At 37.9% G+C, this 23,082-nt stretch overlaps 1 protein-coding gene across 1 annotated transcript in view; it reads left to right on the top strand.

The window, feature by feature from the left end:
• The window catches only part of mgl (low-density lipoprotein receptor-related protein megalin), a 1,043,262-nt gene that overhangs the window by 898,366 nt on the left and 121,814 nt on the right, over positions 1–23,082 (top strand). Inside the window, exons 68-69 of the mRNA XM_090381453.1 lie at positions 4,449–4,580; positions 16,864–16,986. Of these exons, the coding sequence (XP_090237579.1) occupies positions 4,449–4,580; positions 16,864–16,986 (255 nt within the window). The remainder of the gene's footprint in view (positions 1–4,448; positions 4,581–16,863; positions 16,987–23,082) is intronic.

Below are 23,082 nucleotides of genomic sequence, written 5' to 3' on the forward strand. Positions count from 1 at the left end.
CTGTAATGGCATTTGTATTGTTGCTCGCTCGGTAAACAGACGGTAGGTGTTATCAGTCTGGAGTAGAAGTTGAATCCCATGGGACTTGAAACCCTCCTGAAGTGGAGGGGGTAACCTGACCTTTTTTCTTTAGAATCACTAATTGAATCACAAACAGTCATATTGGAAGTTCTGGCATCCTAAAAAATGTTCATAACGTAGTTTCACGGTTAAACTTTTTCGAAAATAGCTGTGCGTCTGATGTGGTGGGCTTCCTTTGCCTTTTTTTTTTTCTTAATAAACAATTTATTCACTAGTCCACCAGTGATTCTAAAGAAAAAAGGTCAGGTTACCCCCTCCACTTTGGGAGATTTCAATCTCCTATGGGATTCAATTTCTACTCCTGACCAATAACACCCACTGTATGTTTACTGAGCGAGCAACAATACAAATGCCGCCACGGCAAAGTACTTTTACCAGTAAATTTCATCGAACTTTTGCGTACTTCTCGTGCTGACTTTCTTTACCTTCACCAGAAAGACATGGTGAATAAAACAGAATGTGTGTTGTGTTTGTATTAACCACTTCCCTGATTATCCCGAGTTAACTCAGGTTAGCATTTTAATGTCATAAATTATTATCCCGAGATATCTCGTGGTCGTGTATGAATTTGTGTTCTTTCAATACTTACCTGAGTGAAGCCGTCAGCGCGTGGTAAAATAATGCATTCATTGCAATATGGCTCTTGTGGCCATGTTTCTTGGAATATTTTTATCTGAGACAAGTGTCAGATGGTGCCTCCATAGCCAGGTGAGCAGGAGCAGCAGTGCGTAGCACACGCTTCTTGATTAGACCGGGGTTCGAGCCTGTGACCACCAAATACAGAGGATGCGGAAAGGTCAGGGAATGACCACCGCATATTCCCGGAGCAATATGGCTTTAGTTGCTAATGCTCCTAAAAACCAAATAAATAACAACAGCATCAGATGATGCCTGCTGATACCTTGCATATTGTTGTCACCTGGTGTTCTTTCCTGAGCCTGTGCTGCACAAGGTTGTCTGTTTCGTTTTCAAGAATTAATTATGGATAAGAAATTATGGATAATTAATAATGAAGAATTAATTATGGATAATGACTGAAGAATATTGCAGTTCTGATCAGGATAATAATTGTAGGAATATACAACATTGAATATATCATTGAATACTTCAGTTTGTTCCATAATCAAGCACCGTATAACATGGCATAAAAGCAATAAAAATCGTTATTTAAAAAATTAGTATTTTTTTGACACGAAAATAGGGAAAAATAGGAAGGGAAGAGGTTAAAACCCGGGTTCGTGGTACGAAAAGTTTGTCATATGGGGTGTTCGCCATACGAGGTCCCACTGTACAATAATGCAAACTTCTTTTTTTTTATCAAATTCTCAAATTGGTGTTATCAGTTTTTAGTTTCTTCCAATAGATGAGTTTCTTTGAATATTTGTTTGTAGATGCAATACACATTGAATAAAAAAGTGCGGTCTTTGGTTTTTCAAAAACAATTTCTTGTGATTCTTTGGGTTTGTGTTTTATGCCAAGAAACAGTTGCAACTATTTTTTTTTTTCTTTATTCCCAATAAAGCAGTATGGAGGAGACTCCTTCAGAGAGAAAAGCTACACCTGACATTTACTAACATGATTTGCTTTGGTAAGTGGGCAGCATGCATGCACGCACGCACGCACACACGCACGCACGCACACGCACACACACACACGAGATTCAAACAAATGCGGTGGCATGTTCAATTAGCAGGGGCAACACCTACTTGTTTTTCTCAAAACATTTTAAAAAAGCATAAAAATATGCATACTTGGTCATACTATTATTATTTCTATTAATTGTCATGCAAATTGCCTAATAATTAATAGAAATTTCTGAAATTTGAAGTAGGGAAATCAAAGAAAATACTTCTGGTGACAGCTGTTCCAAGTTTCAACTTTGTGGATAGAATAGAAATTATGCATTTAATTAATTGTAATTTGAAATTAAAATTTACCACAGAGGACTGATTACAGGTTGTAATAGATTTATCAGTCAACTATAAGCTGCCATTAATTCATCATTACTAGCAGCATGGTGTATGTGTATCACAGAAATGGCTGTTTGCTGGTTTATTGTTGTACTGCTTATTGGTAAAATTTGCATATCAAATTGCTAATACTAAAAATTAACAAGTCTATGTTCATATTAATATATTTTTAAGTCATATATTATTATATTCTTGATATTTATTATTGTTATATAATTTTGCCATCGACCCCCCCCCCATTTGACCTCCTGGCATGTATCAATCCTGTTTCAAGGTGATTGACCCCATTGGGAAACCCTGGGTTAATTAATGGCTCATCTCTTAAGTCTCTCTCTCCACATCTCATAGACATTCTTTTTATGCTCTGTCTTTTTCTATTGATACTTCCATGGGCACTGTATAATTTCTCCTGTCTCTCTTCCAAACAAGTCCACTTACTGTCCGACTTCAAACTCACAGAACCAACTTTTCTACTTCCTCATTTATCCTGTCAACTTCCGTTTTTTGAAACAACCTCCCTTCACACATATCCTGAAAATTGCAATCTATAGAAATTCAAGTCTAATATCAACAAGTATCTTCTTTCATCTCAACCATCAAACCATGCATGGTACTAAGTATGATAGGTTTTAATACCTTTCGTGTTTGGGGTGTTCCCAAAAAAAATTTATGTTGACAATTTGGCATTACTTTGAAGCTTATCTAAGAGTTACTAATATCATTTATGCAGTTACTGTTTTAATTGACACAGCCTGAAATCATAGCTAATAAATCTTTATTTTTCTTATGAAGAGTTTTATTTGTCATTATTTGGGATACAAGAACTTTGGTAAAATCACTAATAAGTCAAACCATTTGGGAAACATTTAAATTAATTATTGACTAGTAATATGTGAATAAAATATATTCAGCAGAAATGAACTAATATTGCTTCTGTAGATTCTAAATGTTGTTGTTGGTTGGCTATTTATAACAGAGCATATGCTGAATAGACAATATGTGCCAACCACAAACTGATTCCAACAGACATAAATATTGTTCCAAAGTTGAATAGTTGTGTCACTGGAGAATTGCATCCACGGAAAAGAATTTCTATAAAAGTAGATATCAGAAGTTTCAAGAAATATAATGCTTTGAGTTATGTGAATGTTATAGATATCAATCTCTTTTGAGACAGCAGTGCTGACCATGTCCGCTGAGATGCTAATAAAAGTTGTGATGAAGAATAACTGCAAGTACTCTATTTCAGTTTTATTTTTCTGTAGTTGTAGTAAATTGGAATGTGTTACTGATGATTTCCAAATTGACACTTCACAACTCATTAATTTTTAAATATTCTCTCTAGAGTGAGTGGGTGAGAGAGAGAGAGAGAGAGAGAGAGAAGCGTGGCCTTTCAGTGGTATATTTCTAGTAATCTAACAGGTTTCATATTCTTCACACATTCTTCTAGTGTATAGCATACCCTAACCGCATTTTCCTGTTGCTACCCTACCTTACACAACACAAATTATGCTGACATGCATAAATTCTGAATCTAGAAGGCTTTTTTTATGCTCAGGCTGCCTCTGATAAGAAGCATGACCCCAATCCCCTTTTATCTTGTATATCCTTCTTAAATATGTTATACATACCATAGTGAAACTCATCATCCCCTGTTTCTGGGTAACACCATGTTTCCATTAGTCTTATTATGTCAGCATTAGGTTGCCCTAGCCATCAGCTTAAAATCATCAATTATTTATGACTAGCAGTATAGAATTGATGCTTTAATATCATTTTAAAATAATGTTCATTACAGCATGGGAACGCAACCACTTTTAAATGATTTGAATCATTGCAGACAGTATAGATTATAGATCAACAAGTTGAAAATAGTGTCTATTTTACAGATTTCATACATTTAATCAAATAAGTTTACATTTTATATGTCTAATAAAATAAGTTTCTATGATTCATTCATTAAATTAATTAGAGCACCATAATGTGACCACATTTTTAACTGTCTTGAGTATGAAATTACATGTGTCATAACATCATGGTTGTTGATAAGTTTATGTATTTTAGGTGTTATTTATTCTTAGTAGTCCTAATATATTAAGATAAATTTCTGTCTAATCCAAATAATGCTGTTACTGATGAAACAAAAAGAAACTATAAAAAAAACTATCATTTCATTCAGAATATATTAGGGAGGGAGACAGGACTGAAGGCATATAGTTACCAATTAAGAGCCAACTTGTCAATCTTACAAAGACAAAAGTTTTTATTTTCAATTTTCTTTCAGACAGCAAGATTTTTAAAAAGTTGAACAAATAATATTAAATACATACCGTATACTGTTCTTGTTTTTTTTTTTTTTTTCCCTTTTGACTAAATTTTTAATATCTGAATTTGCAGATTCAGGTACCTGTGATAATGAAAAGCATGGCGATTGCCAGCACAACTGTACCTCATTAGAAGGAGGAGGATATATTTGTACTTGTCCAAATGGGTATAAAATCAACAGTGATGATTCCAAAATATGTGAAGGTAATTGACCTCATGTAAAAGTATAGTATTCTGTAGGCTCATTGTATCTTGTTTTTCACTCGTTTTTTTCCTGTATTTATAAATGTAGTAATATAATTGTTTATGAATTGTATGTATATAATTATTTGCAGATGCAGAAATTACACAGAAATTTAAATTTGAAGTTTTTTACTTTTAAGATGCATCAGAATTCCAGTTATCCAAAAGGAAATCAAATCATAAGTACTGAAATTCTAAAATCAGCTGTTAAAATCGACTATCAGGAAACCCTTGGTTTCCTGATAGTCGATTTTAGCAGTTGATTTTAGAGAAAATGGTGGTGATTTGCATTTATTATTTAAATGTTATGTGCTGTAGACACTTATACCATTTCCAAATAACTGCCAATGTTTTGCTGCCTGAAATATATCGGTGATTTTTCTTTGGCAGAATTCTGTATATTTGTCGAACACACCAATTGATTTTCATTCAATCCTTGTGATTTCTCCCATCTAGCAATGATCAGAGAGTAACTAAATGCTTCACTGGCTGTTAGTTTCCATGATATACATTCGTCATAACATACACTTTTCATCTTAAATTTCTGTCTGATTTAGGTTATTATTTAATGGTAAAATTCGGATATTGATTGGCTGACAAGGCTACAGACTACATGTTTTATTCGGGAGCCAATAAGTGGAACTTTATTTATTGATTTGAAATTACTGTTTTTCTCTAACATTTGATTTAAAATTAATAGTGTAGTATTTATTTGTAATTTCCTAATTAATTTTATATATTTGTTCTTTACTTGGCCCTTGCATTTGCTTAAAAAACCACAGTCAACTTCTGCCAGCAGTGTTTTGTATTAATAAGAACATTTGAATTTTGCCGACATTGTTTTAGTATTGATATAGCAGATACTGGAAGTTTCTACGTAGCTTTGTAGCAGTGTAATCAGTATCAGAAGAGACTAATAATAAAAGGCTAATCATTAAAACATGTATGTAGTTCTATAATTCATAGCACTACATACATGTTTTAATGATTTAACTAGGCCACTCGACAGCTTGAATCGCATAGGTTGGCAATAGATAGTTAAATTGATTATCTATTATAACTACTCAGAATTTACAAACGTAACGTTATACCATAATATATATAACGTAAACTTCATAGGTTATACAGAATTCATATAATGTAATTCATGGTAGGAGATAAAAAATACACATACCGTAAGCTGGATATTGAAATATATATATATTCGATAATGTAAACTTTATGGCATAACCGGTGCATAGTATTATTTTTAATTTTGTGGCATAACCGGTGTAGTATTTTTAATTAGATTGAAATTGAACTAAAATCATGCCTCAGATCAGGGCACAAAGCAAAAGGCTCAAGGTAATGGTAGTGCCGTGGCTTGGGGGAGAGCTGAGGGGGGAGGATTGCTTCTGAATCACAGCCTTATGAAATGTACTACTTGTTTGATGTTTGTGGTCTATCAGGAATGGGGCATAATATTGCCAAGGGGGATGGACGTCTTTGTGTGTACTCGACGTAAAGAGTGCGAGGACGTTAGACACCTACTCAACATTGTTATGGGCCTTTATGAGAACATGAAGAATAGGGTGCCCTCGAAGGAATTAAGTTGGACCCATCAAGCTCTGTTTCTCACCTCACTGCCAGAACGTGCACTTGTTCATCAGGCAATACAGTCTCAATCTCCAAGGCAGAATGCAGTGATCCTACAGGAGTTATCTAATGTTGGTGACTGTTATCAGAAAAATGGAAAATATATTATGCAAAAAGGATGGGTGGAATAGGGTATGTCTGCCAGGGGCAAAAGTTGATGATGCTGTAAAGCAGATATCATCTATTAAGGGCACAAAGATGATATTTTTGTACATGTTTACACTAATGACATCAAAAGTAGCAGATCTATTGGCTTACTTAACAGTAAAGGTCAATGTTTAAAAAAAAAATCATGAGTTAGGGTTAAATATGAAAATGTCTACATTTCAGCTCTGAATAGATTGTGCAAAGCTCATGGGGTAGATTTTTGTAAGCATGGCCTGTGCATATTAACAGGACAGACAGCTTCTACAAGGATGGGATTCACTTAAATAGAAAGGATGCAAGAATATTTGCTAATACTATTAATGCTAGACATTGCATAGGGGGATACACAAACTAATAAATTAACAATAGCCACAGGCAGAGGATAAAGTGATTCTTACAGTGCTTCTATTGGAATGAGCTGGATACTGGAAAGGAAGGTGCTAGGGATTTCAAGAACTGCTGGGAGTCATCATGAAACAAGTAAATACATGGTCTATGTTTGGGTAACTAAGAGTAAGGACAGGTGCTTGGTCTATGTTTGGGTAACTAAGAGTAAGGACACCAGACAAACTGTACTTGCTACCTAGGAGTCTAAAACGCTGATGGAACTATGGCGCCTCCGTAGCCAGGTGGGAAGGAGCACCAGTGTGTAGCACACGCTTCTTGATTAGACCGGGGTTCGAGCCCGTCACCACCAAATACAGAGGACGCGGAAAGGTCAGGGAATGACCACCGCACATCCCCGGAGCAATATGGCCTTAGTTGCTAATGCTCCTAAAAACCAAATAACAACAACAACTGATGGAACTGATATTTGGGCGACATTCAGGTCAAGTGGACCCAATTTCGGTGAAGTCCAGACGGTCTGTGTCAGCCAAATCCTCTGCTTCCGCTTTCATGATGGTGGGACTGTTAGTAATCCTCGGTATAACCTCAGTGCACAAGCACACTGTGGATGACCCCCCCCCAGGTGTGAACTAGTAAGTAGGGGTCTAGGTGTGGCGCCCACACAACATGGAAGAATGCTGCCCCTCTGTGTTACCAGGCAGTACTAGGTGGTAGTTGACTCTCATCAACTGGTGCAATACCACCACTTTGCTTATTGGAGGCTTGAAGTGGTGGAACCCATGTTTAGTCTCCAGAGCTAAGTTCCGGTCAACCATTCCCCATCTCTTCCATCTTGCAGTATGACTGATGACTTTTGAGGTTATGATGGACATCATTGCGAGATCATGATGTACACTGGACCGAACCTATTGGTAACTCTTTAGGAGGCTTCCAGATCAGCTGGTGTATAATCTTGCTACCTCTACTCTGCCAGATAGTGATTGGAAAGAGTCCGAGTAGTGTGTATGCGGGGGCATTGTCGAGGCCACATTATGTCAAGGATCTGGGTATATTCTTACCATGTGTACGCCATATCCAAAAATTTCATTACTTCATACATATGTGTCCCCCCCCCCAACTTTTTCTTACTATTGAATACACCGTGAATTGTCAAACTAATAGAATAAGCTTATCTGCAAAAAGATCTAAACCTCCCAAACACTTCCTAGTTCATTTCAAAAATATACGTGGTCTCAATTCTAATCACAACGATGTCCATTCCCACTGGCAGTCTGCCAAACCCCATGTACTTTTTCTGACAGAATCTCAGTTATCGGTTGATTCAACTACTGCTCATCTCAATTGCCAAATTATTCACTGTATGATTCCTTTCGCCTCAAAGGTAGTACTTGTGCATATGTCCATTCCTATATTCCCTGTCAGAGGCATGGTAATTTGGAATCTCCTCTTTTCGATCTTCTCTGGCTTAAAATCTCTCTACATCATTGTGTCAAATTCATCTGCTGCCTCTACCATTCTCCCAACTCCACTACTCACTCAGCATTAGCATTAGTAGAGGCATATGATGCAGGAAAGCAAGCTTATGCAACATCAGCCAAAAAAAAAAAAAAGAAAACACTTCCATTTCACCCCTCCATTCATTTGAAATACCTCTCCAGCTGAGCATTAAATTTATTTAGGCTATCAACTTCCACAAAAGGGATGGAAGTCTGTTCCACCAACCAACTACCCACTGGCTAAAGGCAAATTTCCACACATCTATCTTACATCTGTCTTTCCTCAATTTGAATTTATGTCCTCTCAGGTGATTATTCTGAGCAAGAGGAAGAATCCCATCAGCATTGAGCATGCTCAAACCATTCAAGGCTTTATACACCTCTATCAGATCACCTCGCCGGTGCCTAGTCTCCAGACACTGTAATTTGCAAAACTTAAGCCTTTCTTTGTAAGAGCAACCCTTTGTTCCATTAACTAATCTTGTTGCCCTTCTCTGTACTCGTTCCAGCAGCTGCTCTACATCCTTCTTCAAATAAGGTCTCCAGACCTGTATACAGTACTCAAGGTGTGGCCTGACCATTGCCTTATACAAGGGAATAATCACCTCCTTATCCCTGCTAGAAAAATTCCTGTACATCATTGACAAGACACCATGAGCTACTCTTGCAGCCCATCTGCACTGCTCAGAGAACTTCATATCTGCCTGCACAATTACCCCCAGGTCCTTTTCATTCTCTACCACTGTCAGTGTAGTACCACAGAGTTGATATGTTGCTCTGGAGTTGCTGTTTCCCATATGTAGTACTTTATATTTGTCAATGTTAAACTTCGTTTGCCACCTCTCAGCCCATCTGCTCAACCTTTCCAGATCCTGTTGCAGCAGCATAGCATCAGTAGTGTCCTTAACAACCCTGCCAACCTTTGTATCGTCTGCAAACTTGGACATTAAGCTTGATATACCATCATCAATATCATTTATAAATACAGAAAACAGCAATGGACCCAACACTGAACCCTGAGGGACTCCACTAATAACATTAGTCCACGATGAGCAGTGTCCATTGATTACCACTCTCTGTCTGCTCCCACTCAACCATCCCTTTATCCATAGCAGCAATTTGCCTCCAATGCCACACTGCTCCAATTTGTGCAGCAGTCTTCCATGTGCAACAGTATTAAAAGCCTTTCTTAGATCCACATATATAATATCAAAGTTATTCCCTGCATCCAGTTTTTTGTGACTGCATCATAGTATCCAGTCAAATTGGACAGGCAAGATTTTCCTTAACAAAACCATGCTGTGTCCGAGCTATAACTGAAGTATTGTCTAGATGATCCTGCAATGCTTCTTTAACCAGTGCCTCCATTAATTTTCCTGGAACAGAAGTTAAACTCACAGGTCTATAATTACTTGTGTCAGCCTTTGATCCTCCTTTGTGAATTGGGATCACATTTGCACATCTCCAGTCTATGGGTACCTCCCCCTGAGTACAAAGAAGCTCTCATAATTATGGCTAAGGGTTTGCTTGCTTCCTTTGCTGCCTCCTTTAATATAACTGGATAGATCCCATCCACCCCAGGTGCCTTTTTTATGTTTATCCTCAAAAATGTCTCCTCCACTTTCCTCTCAGTTATTACAAAACCATCTAGCTCACTGCCAGAGTTTACTTCACCTCTGGCATTACCCTTCCTGAATAACTCCTCATGTGTGAATGTAGATGCAAAATACTCGTTTAGTTTGTTAGCCACCTGAGCACATTCTGCCTTGGGGATTGCTGCTGTGTTGCCTGATGCACAGGAGTGAGCTCTGACTTTGAGTTGGGCAGCTGAGAACTTGATGGACCACTCATATTAATTTCTTTGAGGGCATCTACCTTACACCTCAAACTCTTTAGATGCCCTTCAGAATGCTGAGTTGGCACCTAATTTCTTGACACTTTAGGCACCTAGCACACACAAACACATCCTCCTTGGCCAGATCATGTCCTGTCCAAAAACGTTTCACAATTCGCACATTTTTTGAGACTGTGATGCGTTGGAGAATCGCTCCATTCGCTTCCCCCCCCAGCAACAGCGCACCCGCTAATCTGTGCTTGTTTCTTCGTAGCTGTAGTCTGAGTCATGATTTCCGTTTAAATACAATTTAATTAATAGTGAAATTTAATAAGATTAACAAATTTTATTGATTAATTGTTAATACTATAATAAGTTAACAGATTCCTAATACAGTTCTACGTATTATGCTATCTACTTTTACGTTATACCTTATGCTATCAATTTGAGATATATGTTACACTATTTCTTATCAATCTAGTATACTACAACAATAGCGATAAGTTCAACAATATTGGCACCAAGACCAGTATGAGCAGTGAGTCGTAACTTACAAAAATCACTAGTTAAATTTTAAAAAATTTGCTAACAAATGCTACTAAGCCTATTTAATATCTTTGTTTTGAAGACTAAATGCACAAGGCATAATATGTTATGGTCGAAATTAACTATATAACATCGTTGTAAATACACCATAGTTTACCTACCCATAAATTTAACTACATAAGTAGTTCTTCAAACAGGCCTCTGAGGTTGGGTATATTCATACTGTAGTTTTTAGTGTTTTGCACCAACCTTGCGTAAGGTTGGTGCAAAACACTAAAAACTACAGTACATAAGTAGTGTTATAGCATCGTTTGAATTTATCTCATATTGTGGCTACCTTCACACCCAGATACCGGGTATTGCACTACTTCAAATAAATAACACTTCTCTAGTAGAGGAGACTACTGTTATTTATTTTCGGTGGGCACTTGTAAACTATGGTGTATTTACACCAATATTACATAGTTTTCTTTGTAGAACACAATGTTATGTTAATTAATGAAGAATACGGTAAAAATATCAAAACAACATCCCTTTTCAGCAGCCAAAAATCCACCTGTTCACCTCTGTGACCGCAGCATCCTCTTTTGACAAGTGCACAATGAAGCATGAAATATATCAAGTTATCCTAAGTCAGTCTTAGCATTTTAATAATAATTCCTCATAGCAGTGTTGAGTGTCAGAGAATATTCAACCAGTAAAAAAAAAAAAAAACCTGAATTTAGGATCTTATCTTTCTGATGCAGTTTTGTAACTGCTCTTGACAGCCAAGTAAGTCTAAACAGCTGTGTCCTTGTTATTATGAAAAATTGGACTCAACATCCTAAAGGTATGAAAACACCTGCTATGGTATCGTATCTTTCTTGAAGCAGTCATAATTACTTGATGTCTAACAAACATTCCAAACAGAAGTCCACAGGTATCAAAATCTTAGGTAAGCTAATATTTAAATGCATTCCATCAATCCTATGGCTGTATTTTAATATCAGATGTGTACTTCATCAGTGAAATGAATTTCTAGTGCAGTGTAGACATTAAAAAAACCTTATACTTTTTCTGAAAAATCTCTTCTTTTCCTCTTGTTTCCAGAAAGAATTCCTGTTTTTTGCAAATAACCCAGTGGTGTAGCTACCATGTAGACAGGCAAGGCCTCTGAGCCCGGGCCCCTTAGACCCGGCGCCTTTGGGTGTCTCCTGTTTTTGCAATTTTCATTAATTAAGTAGGGGCCCGGAGGCAAAGAACATGTTCTTTGCCTCCAGGTGAAAAAGGGTAGCTATGCTACTGAAATAACCTCTTTGGCTTTTTGAAAGTAGAAAGTTGGACGCTATGATAATGCTTAAGATAAGAAGTTTGACACTTCAGCTCTTAAACAATGTTTTCATATCCGTTTTGACATGACCCACCTACAGTATCAAGCAAATTTTCACAGCCCGCTTGTAAATCAAATATAAACTATTAAGAAATTAGCCGTTACATAAATTTTTATTTGTAGTGATTATGAAATGGTGAATTTGTACTGTATTTTTTCTTAAAGTGAAGTTTTTATGTACCATATCAGTATAGTTAGAATTGAACAGAGATAAAATGGAAGAAAATTACTCTTCCTTGCTTCATTCCTAATGCTAATAAAACCATGATTTTATTATATCCATGTGATAGTTTTGTTTCTTAAATTAAAAATTTCAATGTTTCAGCATTTAAAAAGGGTGACAAATCCCTCCCATCCAATTATCGTCCCATTGCAATTACTTCTACTCTTTCTAAAGAAATGGAGAAATCAATTAAACACCAACTCTTAAACTACCTAGAAACCTTCCGTCTGATCAACGATCGCCAGTATGGATTCCATCAGTGTCAATCCACTGGTGCTATTCTGGCTTACGTTATCCATTTGTAGACAAATTCAATGGAAAAGTTCGATGAAACACAAGCAGCTGCTCTTGACATCTCAAAGGCTTTCGATTGTGTTTCGCATAAAGGTCTTCTCAACGAGCTTCCATCTTATGATTTGCGAACTGTTTTTTGTAATTGGTTATCCAGCTTTCTCTCTGACTGCTCACTGAGGGTGATGGTAGACAGCTCTCTGTCTTCTAACTTCTCCACTAATGCTGGTGTCCCCCAAGGTTCAGTTCTTTCCCCCACTGTTTTCCTCTTGTGTATTAATGACCTTCTTCTATTGACCAGAAATCCTATCCACAGTTTTGCTGATGATAGCACATTGCATTCCACTTTCCAGTTTGAGAAACCTTGCCCTCTCAATCAGCTTCAACTTTTAGCATTAGCATTAGCATTAGTAGAGGCATTTGATGCAAGAAAGCAAGCTTATGCAGCATCAGCCACAAAAAAAAAATAATAATAATAATAAATAAATAAATAAAAAATAACCACTTCCACTTCACCCCTCTGTTCGTTCGAAATACCTGTCCAGCTGAGCCTTAAACTTATTTAGGCTATCAACTTCCACGACAAGGGATGGAAGTCTGTTCCACCAACCAACCACCCGCTGGCTAAAGGCAAATTTCCTCACGTCTATCTGTCTTTTCTCAATTTTCTTTCAATCTGTCTTTTCTCAATTTGAATTTATGCCCTCTCAGGTGATTATTCTGAGCAAGAGGAAGAACTTCTCGAATATCTGTTACCAATTCCATGAATGCCAATCAACAAGTAATTCTCCAGTTGGACAGAAACAACTTAGTTGATTTCAATCCTTCTAAAACTCAGTCCTGTCTTCTATCTCGCAAAAAGGATTCTTCTGCTCCTATGCTTATCTTTGGTGACACTCCGATTTCTAGGCAAGATGATATATCTCTTTTGGGGATTACCCTGACTTCTAATCTTTCTTGGCTCAAGCACATTACAAATATTGCTTCCTCTGCATCTAAAAAACTTGTTTTCTGTTTCACTCTCAGCGTTACTTTTCTTCCAAACAGCTGTTCACTCTGTACAAATCACAAATCCACCCTACCATGGAATATTGTTCCCACATCTGGGATGGTGCCCCCTAAACCTCTCACAGGCTTCAAAATTCCATTCAGAAGAGGGCAGTTATGTTAATTATTGACTCATCCTAACAGTCTCTCCACATAGATGTACTGTTTCTTCTGCATGCCTTTTGTACAGATATTTCCATGGGCACTGTTCTTCTGAATTGACTTCTATAATTCCCGCTCTCTTTTTCAAAACAATCAACATCCATTTAATGTCCAACTTCAAACTCACAGAACCAACTTTGTCATCATCCTCGTTTATTCATTCAACTGCCGATTTATGGAAAAACCTTCCTTCATACATATTTCCTGAAAATTACAGTCTACAGATGTTCAAGTCTGATGTCAACAAATGTCTTCTTTTATCTTCTCAACCTCCAATCCCATGCACGGTACTAAGTACTATAGGTTCTAATACCTCTCATGTTTGGGGTTTTCATTTAAAAAAAAAATGATTAAAATAAGAGCAAAAAATTTTCAGATATTTGTTCCTGAATGACCTTAGTCTGTTGGAACAGATGCAGAGAAGAGCAACAGGATTGGTGAGGGGAACAAATGGGCACTCTTACCAGGAAAGGCTTCAGTTCTGCAAATTACAGTGCCCGGAGACTAGGCACCTGTGAGGAGATCTGCTTGACACATTTAAGGCCTTAAATAGATTGAGTAAGCTCAGTTCTGATTCAACTGATAGAATCCTTTCTCTTGCTGTGGCTACATATATGAGAGAGGATAAATTCAAATTGAGGAAGGATCGTTGCAATTCTAATGTACAGAAATTTGCTTTTAGCCAGAGGGTGGTTGATCATTGGAATAAACTCACGTCTGGTGTTGGAGGTGGGTTGTTTGAATAAGTTCAAGGATGAACTGGTAAACTGTTAGAGGGGATGGACAGGTGAAATTGGAAGTGTTGGATTTTTTTTTTTTTTTTTTTTGGCTGATATATAAGCTTTGCTTTCTTGCATCATTTGACACTACTGCTGCTACTACTTCTACTATTACTACTACTAATAATAATAAGGAACAAGTAACGATCATCCTGATCACAGTGACTACCACTGGCATGGTGCCAAAGAACCTCCATAGCAGCAATAGGTCTCCCAGAGAGTATTTACATGGAACTCCAAAAAACCGTGATCCTGAGCAGCTGTAGGATAGTCAGAAAGTTCATCTACCAACAATAATAATAGTTACCAGGCACAAACTACCACCCCATTCACTTGGTACCAGTACCCATCATAGGTGGAAAAAATGCTATAAGGATAATAATAATGATAAGTCACAATACTAATAATAATGCCAGTACTGCCAAATTAAAGATGTGTGATATCACACCCCAAGTGACAAAATGTTTCAGTACATTCATAATTGTAATATACTGAAACATTTTGTCCTGGAAATACACTAATAAATACCACTCTGAGAACTGTTGGCCACAATATTGAAGGTGAGTATGGGCTTGGCACATCCAGGTCCTGAGCTGGATATCATCATTCTTCTCTTTCTTGGTGATTCCCTTCTACTTCTGACATGCACGCACGCACACACACACACACACACACACACACACACACACACACACACACACTCTCTCTCTCTCTCTCTCTCTCTCTCTCTCTCTCTCTCTCTCTCTCTCTCTCTCAGGGTAACTCGGGAATATTTTTTGTCTGGTGCAGCATAAGTCTCAGGCTTCCTTGTACCATATAGCTAATAATAATATAGTAATAATTACAATCCATTCATTGCAAAAATCAACAAAAATTCCAATACTGTACCACAAAAAGGATGCACCACATTGCGACACTTTCACTGCATACTTTGTGTTTGAAATGATACATGATGCAGTCCATATAGAGTTGTTCTCTTGGCTGTCACTGGACTCAGATTGTCCATCAGATTGAAATAGATTATATAGCAATTATCAACTCTGGAGAACATATTTCTATTCCTTTAATATCCAGTGTTTGTGAGCAGCAGCAGCATTATGACTGTCACTATGCACTGATTTCTGTGATTGTGATGGATTTTGCATTGGAGATCATCCATTGGATTCATCCTAACACTGTGTCCTGCATATCTTAATCATGCTGACAGTCTCTCCTGTATGCTCCTGCACATCCCGGATAATATTTCTGCAGCTGTAATAGTGATTCCTTTCAAAAAAACGTTGACTGTTCTGAGGTACCTTTTTGTCAAAAATATGTTATACTAAGTCCTGTAATTTTGACACCAATGACTTTTAAACATTTGAACTCTGTGAGCTCGTGATCCACATGGTATTTCACTTGATATTGAGACGCCTCCATAGCCAGGTGGGAAGGAGCAGCAGTGCGTAGCACACGCTTTTTGATTAGACCGTGGTTCGAACCCGTCACCACCAAATACGGAGGATGTGGAAAGGTCAGGGAATGACCACCGCATATCCCAGAGCAATATGGCCTTAGTTGCTAATGCTCCTAAAAACCAAAACAACAACAACAACTTGATATTGCATGAAATAGATTATGCAGTTCAGTTCAGTTTACCTATGCACTATGATAACAATCCTTACACCATTACACAGAGGAAGGACGGATGTCGGATAGATGTGCGGAAATTCGCCTTTAGCCAGCGGGCAGTTGGTTTGTGGAATAGACTTCCATCGCTTGTTGTTGAAGTTGATAGCCTAAACAAATTTAAGGCTCAGCTGGACAGGTATTTCGAACGAATTGAGGGGTGAAATGGGAGTAGTGGTTGTTTTTTTTTTTTTTTTCTTTTTTTTTTTTGGCTGATGCTGAATAAGCTTGCTTTCTTGCATCATATGCCTCTACTAATGCTAATGCTAATATCTTGTGCTTATTCTATGCAGTCTCAGTATTCTTGATAACATTGTATAGTTCTGCCATTCAGTAACTTAACTCTTATTCTAAGGTTGCTTTAAACATTGCTGTTAGTCTTAAGTTACCTTCCATGTTGCTGTTTGGAATTTATCCCTGCTTCTAATCCTGTTATTAAAGTTGAAATGACGATTAATCTCTCATCTGCAGTGGTACAGTATTTTCCTTAAAGTTTTATGCTGTGAATGTTTTGCAAATGATCCCTCGAAAGCTTTGATAACAGTCAACAAAGGTAGAATAAAATACAGGCAGTAATATGGAAGTGATATCTTCCAAAAACATGGGCACTATTCCAAAAACTTAAAAAATTGCAGTGTTCAAATTATCATAACTTGTTAGCAGGAATTTTATTGATATATTGATATATATCCATTGCAGATATTGATGAGTGTGCCATTTTTGGTCATAACTGTTCTCAAGTGTGTACCAATATGAATGGTACTTATGCCTGTAGCTGTCATCAGGACTATGTAAAATATGGAGATCACTGTGTTTCTAATGGTATGTGAAGTATATTTTCAATGTGTGATTTGCTATTTATCAAAACTCTAATTTAATACTCATAACCTTTTTTGTACAATTATTTTCTTTCAGGTTTGCCTTGTTACAACACCTCTCTTATTCTAGTTTCAAAATTTATAAATGAAGTACATGGCCTGTGGATTTGATTTTAAAATGATATTCTGTCAATACCAATAACTTGAAACTTTGTCAAGCAAAAAAATTTGCTGAAACAAAAAAAAAATAACTTGATGTACTTTAGGAGACCTCACCTTCTTCAAGGAGGCAAATCTCCCTGGTTAAGAATCTGTACACTAATTTGAATAAAATAAACAATAAAATATTATAACCATAGATTTAATATCAGTGCAGAGAAATAACATGACTATAAGCCTTGTGAACTTTCTGCACAGCTTCAAACCAAAACATTATTTTTATAGAGAAAGTTAAAGAAATATTAAGTAGTGTTAGTTTAAATTATGCAGGAAAATTAGTGTATAATAATTATTGTTATTTTTGTATTAATAAATCATAATTACAGATTAGGCTGAAATGCATTCACTTGTTTTTACTTAGCAAAGTAGTTGACAGAATTGCTCATTAACAAAATATGTAACTGAAATACTTCTAGATATATAACCATGGCTTAACCATTAATTCAAAAAATATTTTTATTCCTTTTCATTAATCACATCAGCTTCATCATCTGTCATTTCTTTTCTTTATTACTGGTTATAATAGCATATGGCATTAGCATCCTGACAATGTGGTTTACTGCATTCTCTTATCATTAGCCTTTGAGGCATATAGGGCATACACTACCAGCATACAGAAAAACATGGGAATTTAGTGGGAATTTTTGAAAAAATTAAATTATACCAAAAAATTTTAGTATTCCTCAGTTATGGCAAAAGCCACTATTTGTATCTTTAATTTTTTCATCGGAGAAGTATTGCTGAAAAAAATTCTGTAAGGCTTTATTTTGAAATAAAAATTTAGGTTTCTTCAATCATGAAATTGTTTCCAGATATAATTTTTGACATTATTATCCAATATATCATATCACAATTAAGAATAATTTTTTAAAGTTACCCATTTTCAATTATTTTTTAAAGTTACCCATTTTCAATTATTTTTTTATGTTAATCCCAAAATCTGATTAGTGTTTTCTGTACAGTGATACACCTGCTGCAGTGACTTTAAAAATGCACCCATACAACAGTTAAATTTTAAATTATTTTCTGCTTTCAGGAGCTGTTAATGACCACTCTTTCAATTTTAAGTAATTTATTGTACTGTCCTATAATAAAAGAGAGATTTTTGATATAAGGATCATTCAAATGAAACATACACTTATGAATAAGTAGCAGAGAATATGCACAAAATGAATGACTGCATCCAAAGAAAATATAATTAGTATTAGTACTGACAAAGCATGTGGGAAAGCAAGCTTATAAAGCATCGACCAAATAATAACAATAAATAAAAAAAACCTCTCCCACGTCACCTATATCCATCACCTCCAATAATTTGCCTACTTCTTACTTGTATTTATTCAACCAACAGAACAACAGATGTAAGTTTGTTCCAACAATCAACCACCCAAAAATTAATATAATTTTAAAATCCAATTTTTCAAATCACCCAATCTTCAAAGAAATAAAAATTTCAACACCCACTGGAAGACAAACTTCTGCACATCATCCTTTTTCTATTTAAATTTATGCCCACTCATGTGTAATCTTAGCAAGAGGAAGACATTGGGCTTCCTCAGTTCATTCAAAGCTTTTATCAACACCTCTCAGGTACCTAGTGTCCAGACACTGAAATTTACAGAATTGAAGCCTTTCTTGGTAAGATGACCTTTTATTTCCTTCACTAATCTTGTTGCCATTCTCTGCTACTATTCCAGCACCTCTACATCCTCCCTAAAATTGTCTTTTAGACCTGTATGCAGTACTCAAGGCAGCCTAATTATTGCCTTGTACAATGGGATAAATACCACCTTATCTCTGCTAGCAAAGTACCTGTATATCATTGGCAAAACCCCATGAGCTGTCCAAGCAGCCTGTGTGCACTGCACAGAGAATTTCATATCTGACTGCACAATAACCCCTCCTCCAGGTCTTTTTCATTTTCCACTACACTGAGCGCAATACACATCGTTGGTATGTTAATCTGGGATTACTGATTACTGCATATGCAGTACCTTGCAATTATTATTATTATAATTGTTCTTATATTATTTCTCCCTTATTGGGGGTTCCACTCCGTGATGGGTACTGCTACCAAGTACACAGGGTGGTTGTCATGTCTGGTGTTACTGTCTGTCGAAGAAATCTCTGACTATCCTACAGGTGTTCAGGATTGCGAGTTCCTTGTAGATGTTCTCTGGGAGACCTACTGCTTCTAGGCTGCTATGTAGAGTCTTTGGTACCATACCGGTTATTGACACGATGATTGGGATGGTTGATACTTCTTGCATATGCCACATCTCCTTGATCTCATGTCTCAGGTTCATGTACTTCCTAATTTTTTCCTCATGGGTTTTCTGGACATTGCTAGTGTTCGGCACTGCTATGTCAATCAGGTAGGTAGCCTTTTCCATCTTGACCACAAGAGTTATGTCCGGTCTGTTGTGCGGTATGGTCTTATCCGTTATTATGGCGCGGTCCCAGTACAGCTTGTGGGTTGGGGTATACTTCCTTTGGTTAACTGGTATTTCCTCGCTAGCTTCTGATGTATTATCCTGGCTACCTGGTCGTGTCTATGAGTGTACTCAGTGTGGGTGATCACCTTGCACCCCGCCCGCGGTGATGTATTGGATCGTTTCTGAGGCCAGGTGGCATCATCGACGTGTGTCATCTGACATTCCGAGCTCCTCTGCAATGTATTTTCTATAGTTTCTGGTGTTGATTACCTGGTCTTGGATGGCCAGCATGACTCCTTCAGTCTCAGGTAAGAGCGTCCCGCTTGTGAACCATGCATTGGAAGCAATTGTATCGATGTGATCTTGATGGAGGTCATTGTAGTGTCTGCCATGGAATGTCTTCTTTGCCCATCTTTCTAACTTCATTTCTTGTACTGTCTGGGTGGGAGGGGTTTCCTCGCTTAGGTTGAGTGGGGGTATACCACTTGTCTATCTTTCTTATGGCCTGGTGGAGTAATGCTCTGTTGTTCTCGAAGTAATTCTTCATTATTATTATTGTTGTTGCTCTTATATTATTTCTCCCTGATTGGGGGATTCCACTTCGTGATGGGTACTGCTACCAAGTACACAGGGTGGTTGTAATGTCTGGTGTTACTGTCGATCGAGGAAATCTCTGACTATCCTACAGGTGTTCAGGATTGCGACTTTCTGGAGTTCCTTGTAGGTGTTCTCTGGGAGACCTACTGCTGCTAGGCTGCTATGTAGTCTTTGGTACCATACCAGTTGTTGACACGATGATTGGGATGGTTGATACTTCTTGCATATGCCACATCTGGAAAAGGCTATCTACCTGATTGGCACCACTATGTCAATCAGTTAGGTAGCCTTTTCCATTTTGTCCACAAGGTTTATGTCTGGTCTGTTGTGCGGGATGATCTTATCCATTATTATGGCACGGTCCCAGTACAGCTTGTGGGTTCGGGTCTCTAGTACTGCCTGGAATTCGTACTTGTAGTATTATATACTTTCTTTGGTCAACTGGTATTTTCTCGCTAGCTTCTGATGTATTATCCTGGCTACCTGGTCGTGTCTATGAGTGTACTCAGTCTGGGTGATCACTTTGCACCCCGCTGTGATATGTTGGATCATTTCTGAGGCCAGGTGGCATCATCGACATGTGTCATCTGACATTCCAGGTTCCTTTGCGATGTATTTTCTATAGTTTCTGGTGTTGATTACCTGGTCTTGAATGGCCAGCATGAGTCCTTCAGCATGAATCCTTCATGCTTGTGAGCCATGCATTGGAAGTAAGGTTATCGATGTGATCTTGATGTTTTCTGTTATTCTGTTAGCTCTATCAGGCCCCTTCCTCCCTCTTTCCGAGGTATTGTTATTCTCTCCACTGCTGACCGGGTTGTGTTGGCAATTGTAGTGTCTACCATGGAGTGTCTTGATCCATTGTAGTGTCTACCATGGAGTGTCTTCTTTGCCCATCTTTCTATCTTCGTTTCTTGTACCGTTTGGGTGGGGGGAAGTTTCCTCACTTAGGTTGAGTGGGATATACCAACTTATCTATCTTCCTTATGGCCTGGTGGAGTGGTGCTGTGTTGTTCTCGAAGCAATCCTTCAGGTTAGCTATCGCTGTTTTCTGTTGTTCTGTTAGGTCTATCAGGCCCCTTCCTCCCTCTTTCTGAGGTATTGTTATTCTCTCCACTGCTGACTTCGGGTGGTGTTGGCGGCTCTTGGTCATCATTGTCCTTGTCTTCTGCATGATATCTTCTAGCTCAGTGTTAGTCCCATCTATGACCCCGAATGTGTATGTTATTACTAGAGCTGCATAGGTGTTTATGACTTTAACTGTGTTCCCTCCATTCAATTTTTCTTTCAGTAGGCTTCTGAGTTTCTGATGATATTTTTTGGACAGGCACTTCTTGATTTCCTTGTGTTCCCACTGCTCAGCCTGCATCATCCCTAGGTATTTGTAGGTCTCTCCTTCTGTCATAGCTTCAATCTCTTTACCAGTCAGCAGCTGGTAGTTTTGGCCAACTAATTTTCCCTGGTGCAGTGTGTGGGTCTTGCATTTTTCTAGACCAAATTCCATCCTGATGTCCTTGCTGAATTCTTCGGTGATCCAGAGTAGTTGCTGGAGTTTCTTCTCAGTTGCCACGTAGAGCTTGATGTCATCCATGTAATCAGGTGGGTGAGGTTGTACAGGTTCTTTCTTCCTACTTTGAGGTTATATCCATACTTGCTGCCGTTGAGCATGGTGGATAGCGGGTTGAGTGTTAGACACAACCATAGTGGGCTCAGAGCATCTCCCGGAAAGATTCCTCTTCTATTGGGGATTGGCCTGGTTGTGATGTTCTCGACCTTAATGGCGGTACTCCATTTTGCCATTGTTGCTCCTAGGAAGTTTGTCACTATCGGATTGACCTTGTTGATCTTTAGGGTCTCTATTAGCCAGCTATGAGGTACAGAGTTGAAGGCCTTACGGTAATTGATGTAGGCTGTGTATAGAGTGCAGTGCTTCTTGAAAGCTTGCTCCATAACTGCGGAATTTATGGTTAATTGCTCCTTGCATCCTTTCTGCTCTTCAGCCATTATGTTCTGACTCTCTAAGTGGTCTAATATATTCTTAGTTATGCAGCTGGTCAGGATCTTGTACATCGTTGGGAGGCATGTGATTGGCCTGTATTTCACCGGGTTTCTTGTATCTTCATCTTTAGGCTTCAGATATGTGACTCCTTCAGTGAGAAACGTCAGGATTGTCTCTGGGTGCCTTATCATTCACGTGAACTGCTCTGCTAGGTGCTTATGTGTGCAGGTGAGCTTCTTGTACCAGTAGTTGTGGATGTTATCAATTCCCGAGGTTCGCCAGTTGTGGGTGTTCCTGATCAACTGTTTTACTTCTTCTTCTCGAATCTGCCACTCTCTCATCTCTTGTATGTCCTTTGTTTTCTTCCGTTCTTCTTCTATCCAGGGTGCTTTGCTGTTATGTCTGACTTCACTGCTCCAGATATTTCCCCAGAACTCTTCGATTGTCTTCTTCTCTGGTGGTCCATTTCCTGCTTTCTCATCTTCACCCAATTTCCTGTAGAAGGCTCTTTGGTCCTCATCGAAGATTCATTTTATTTTCCTCTGGAAGCTCTCTTTGTATCGGTGTAGTCTCTTGCTGAGTGCGAGGAGGTTCTGCTTCTGTGTGTCTAAGTATTCTCCTATTCTCTGATTTCTGGTCTCATGTTTTCTGTGGACGCTGTCTCTCTTGAGGATGCTCTTCACCATTTCAATCAATTTCTTACTTCTATTACCCTGTTGGTACTGAGTCAACTGACCTATCTTGGCTCTTAATTCTTCTATCTTCTGCTGAAGTCTTCTTTCCCAAGCTAGCAGTTCCTTCTGTTTTCGGTTCTTCTGCTGCTGGTCTCTCTTTTCTTTTCCATTAATCC

The sequence above is a fragment of the Mastigoproctus giganteus genome, chromosome 9, assembly GCF_048544385.1.
Source record: "Mastigoproctus giganteus isolate SK-2022 chromosome 9, ASM4854438v1, whole genome shotgun sequence".
NCBI classification, from domain to species: domain Eukaryota; kingdom Metazoa; phylum Arthropoda; class Arachnida; order Uropygi; family Thelyphonidae; genus Mastigoproctus; species Mastigoproctus giganteus.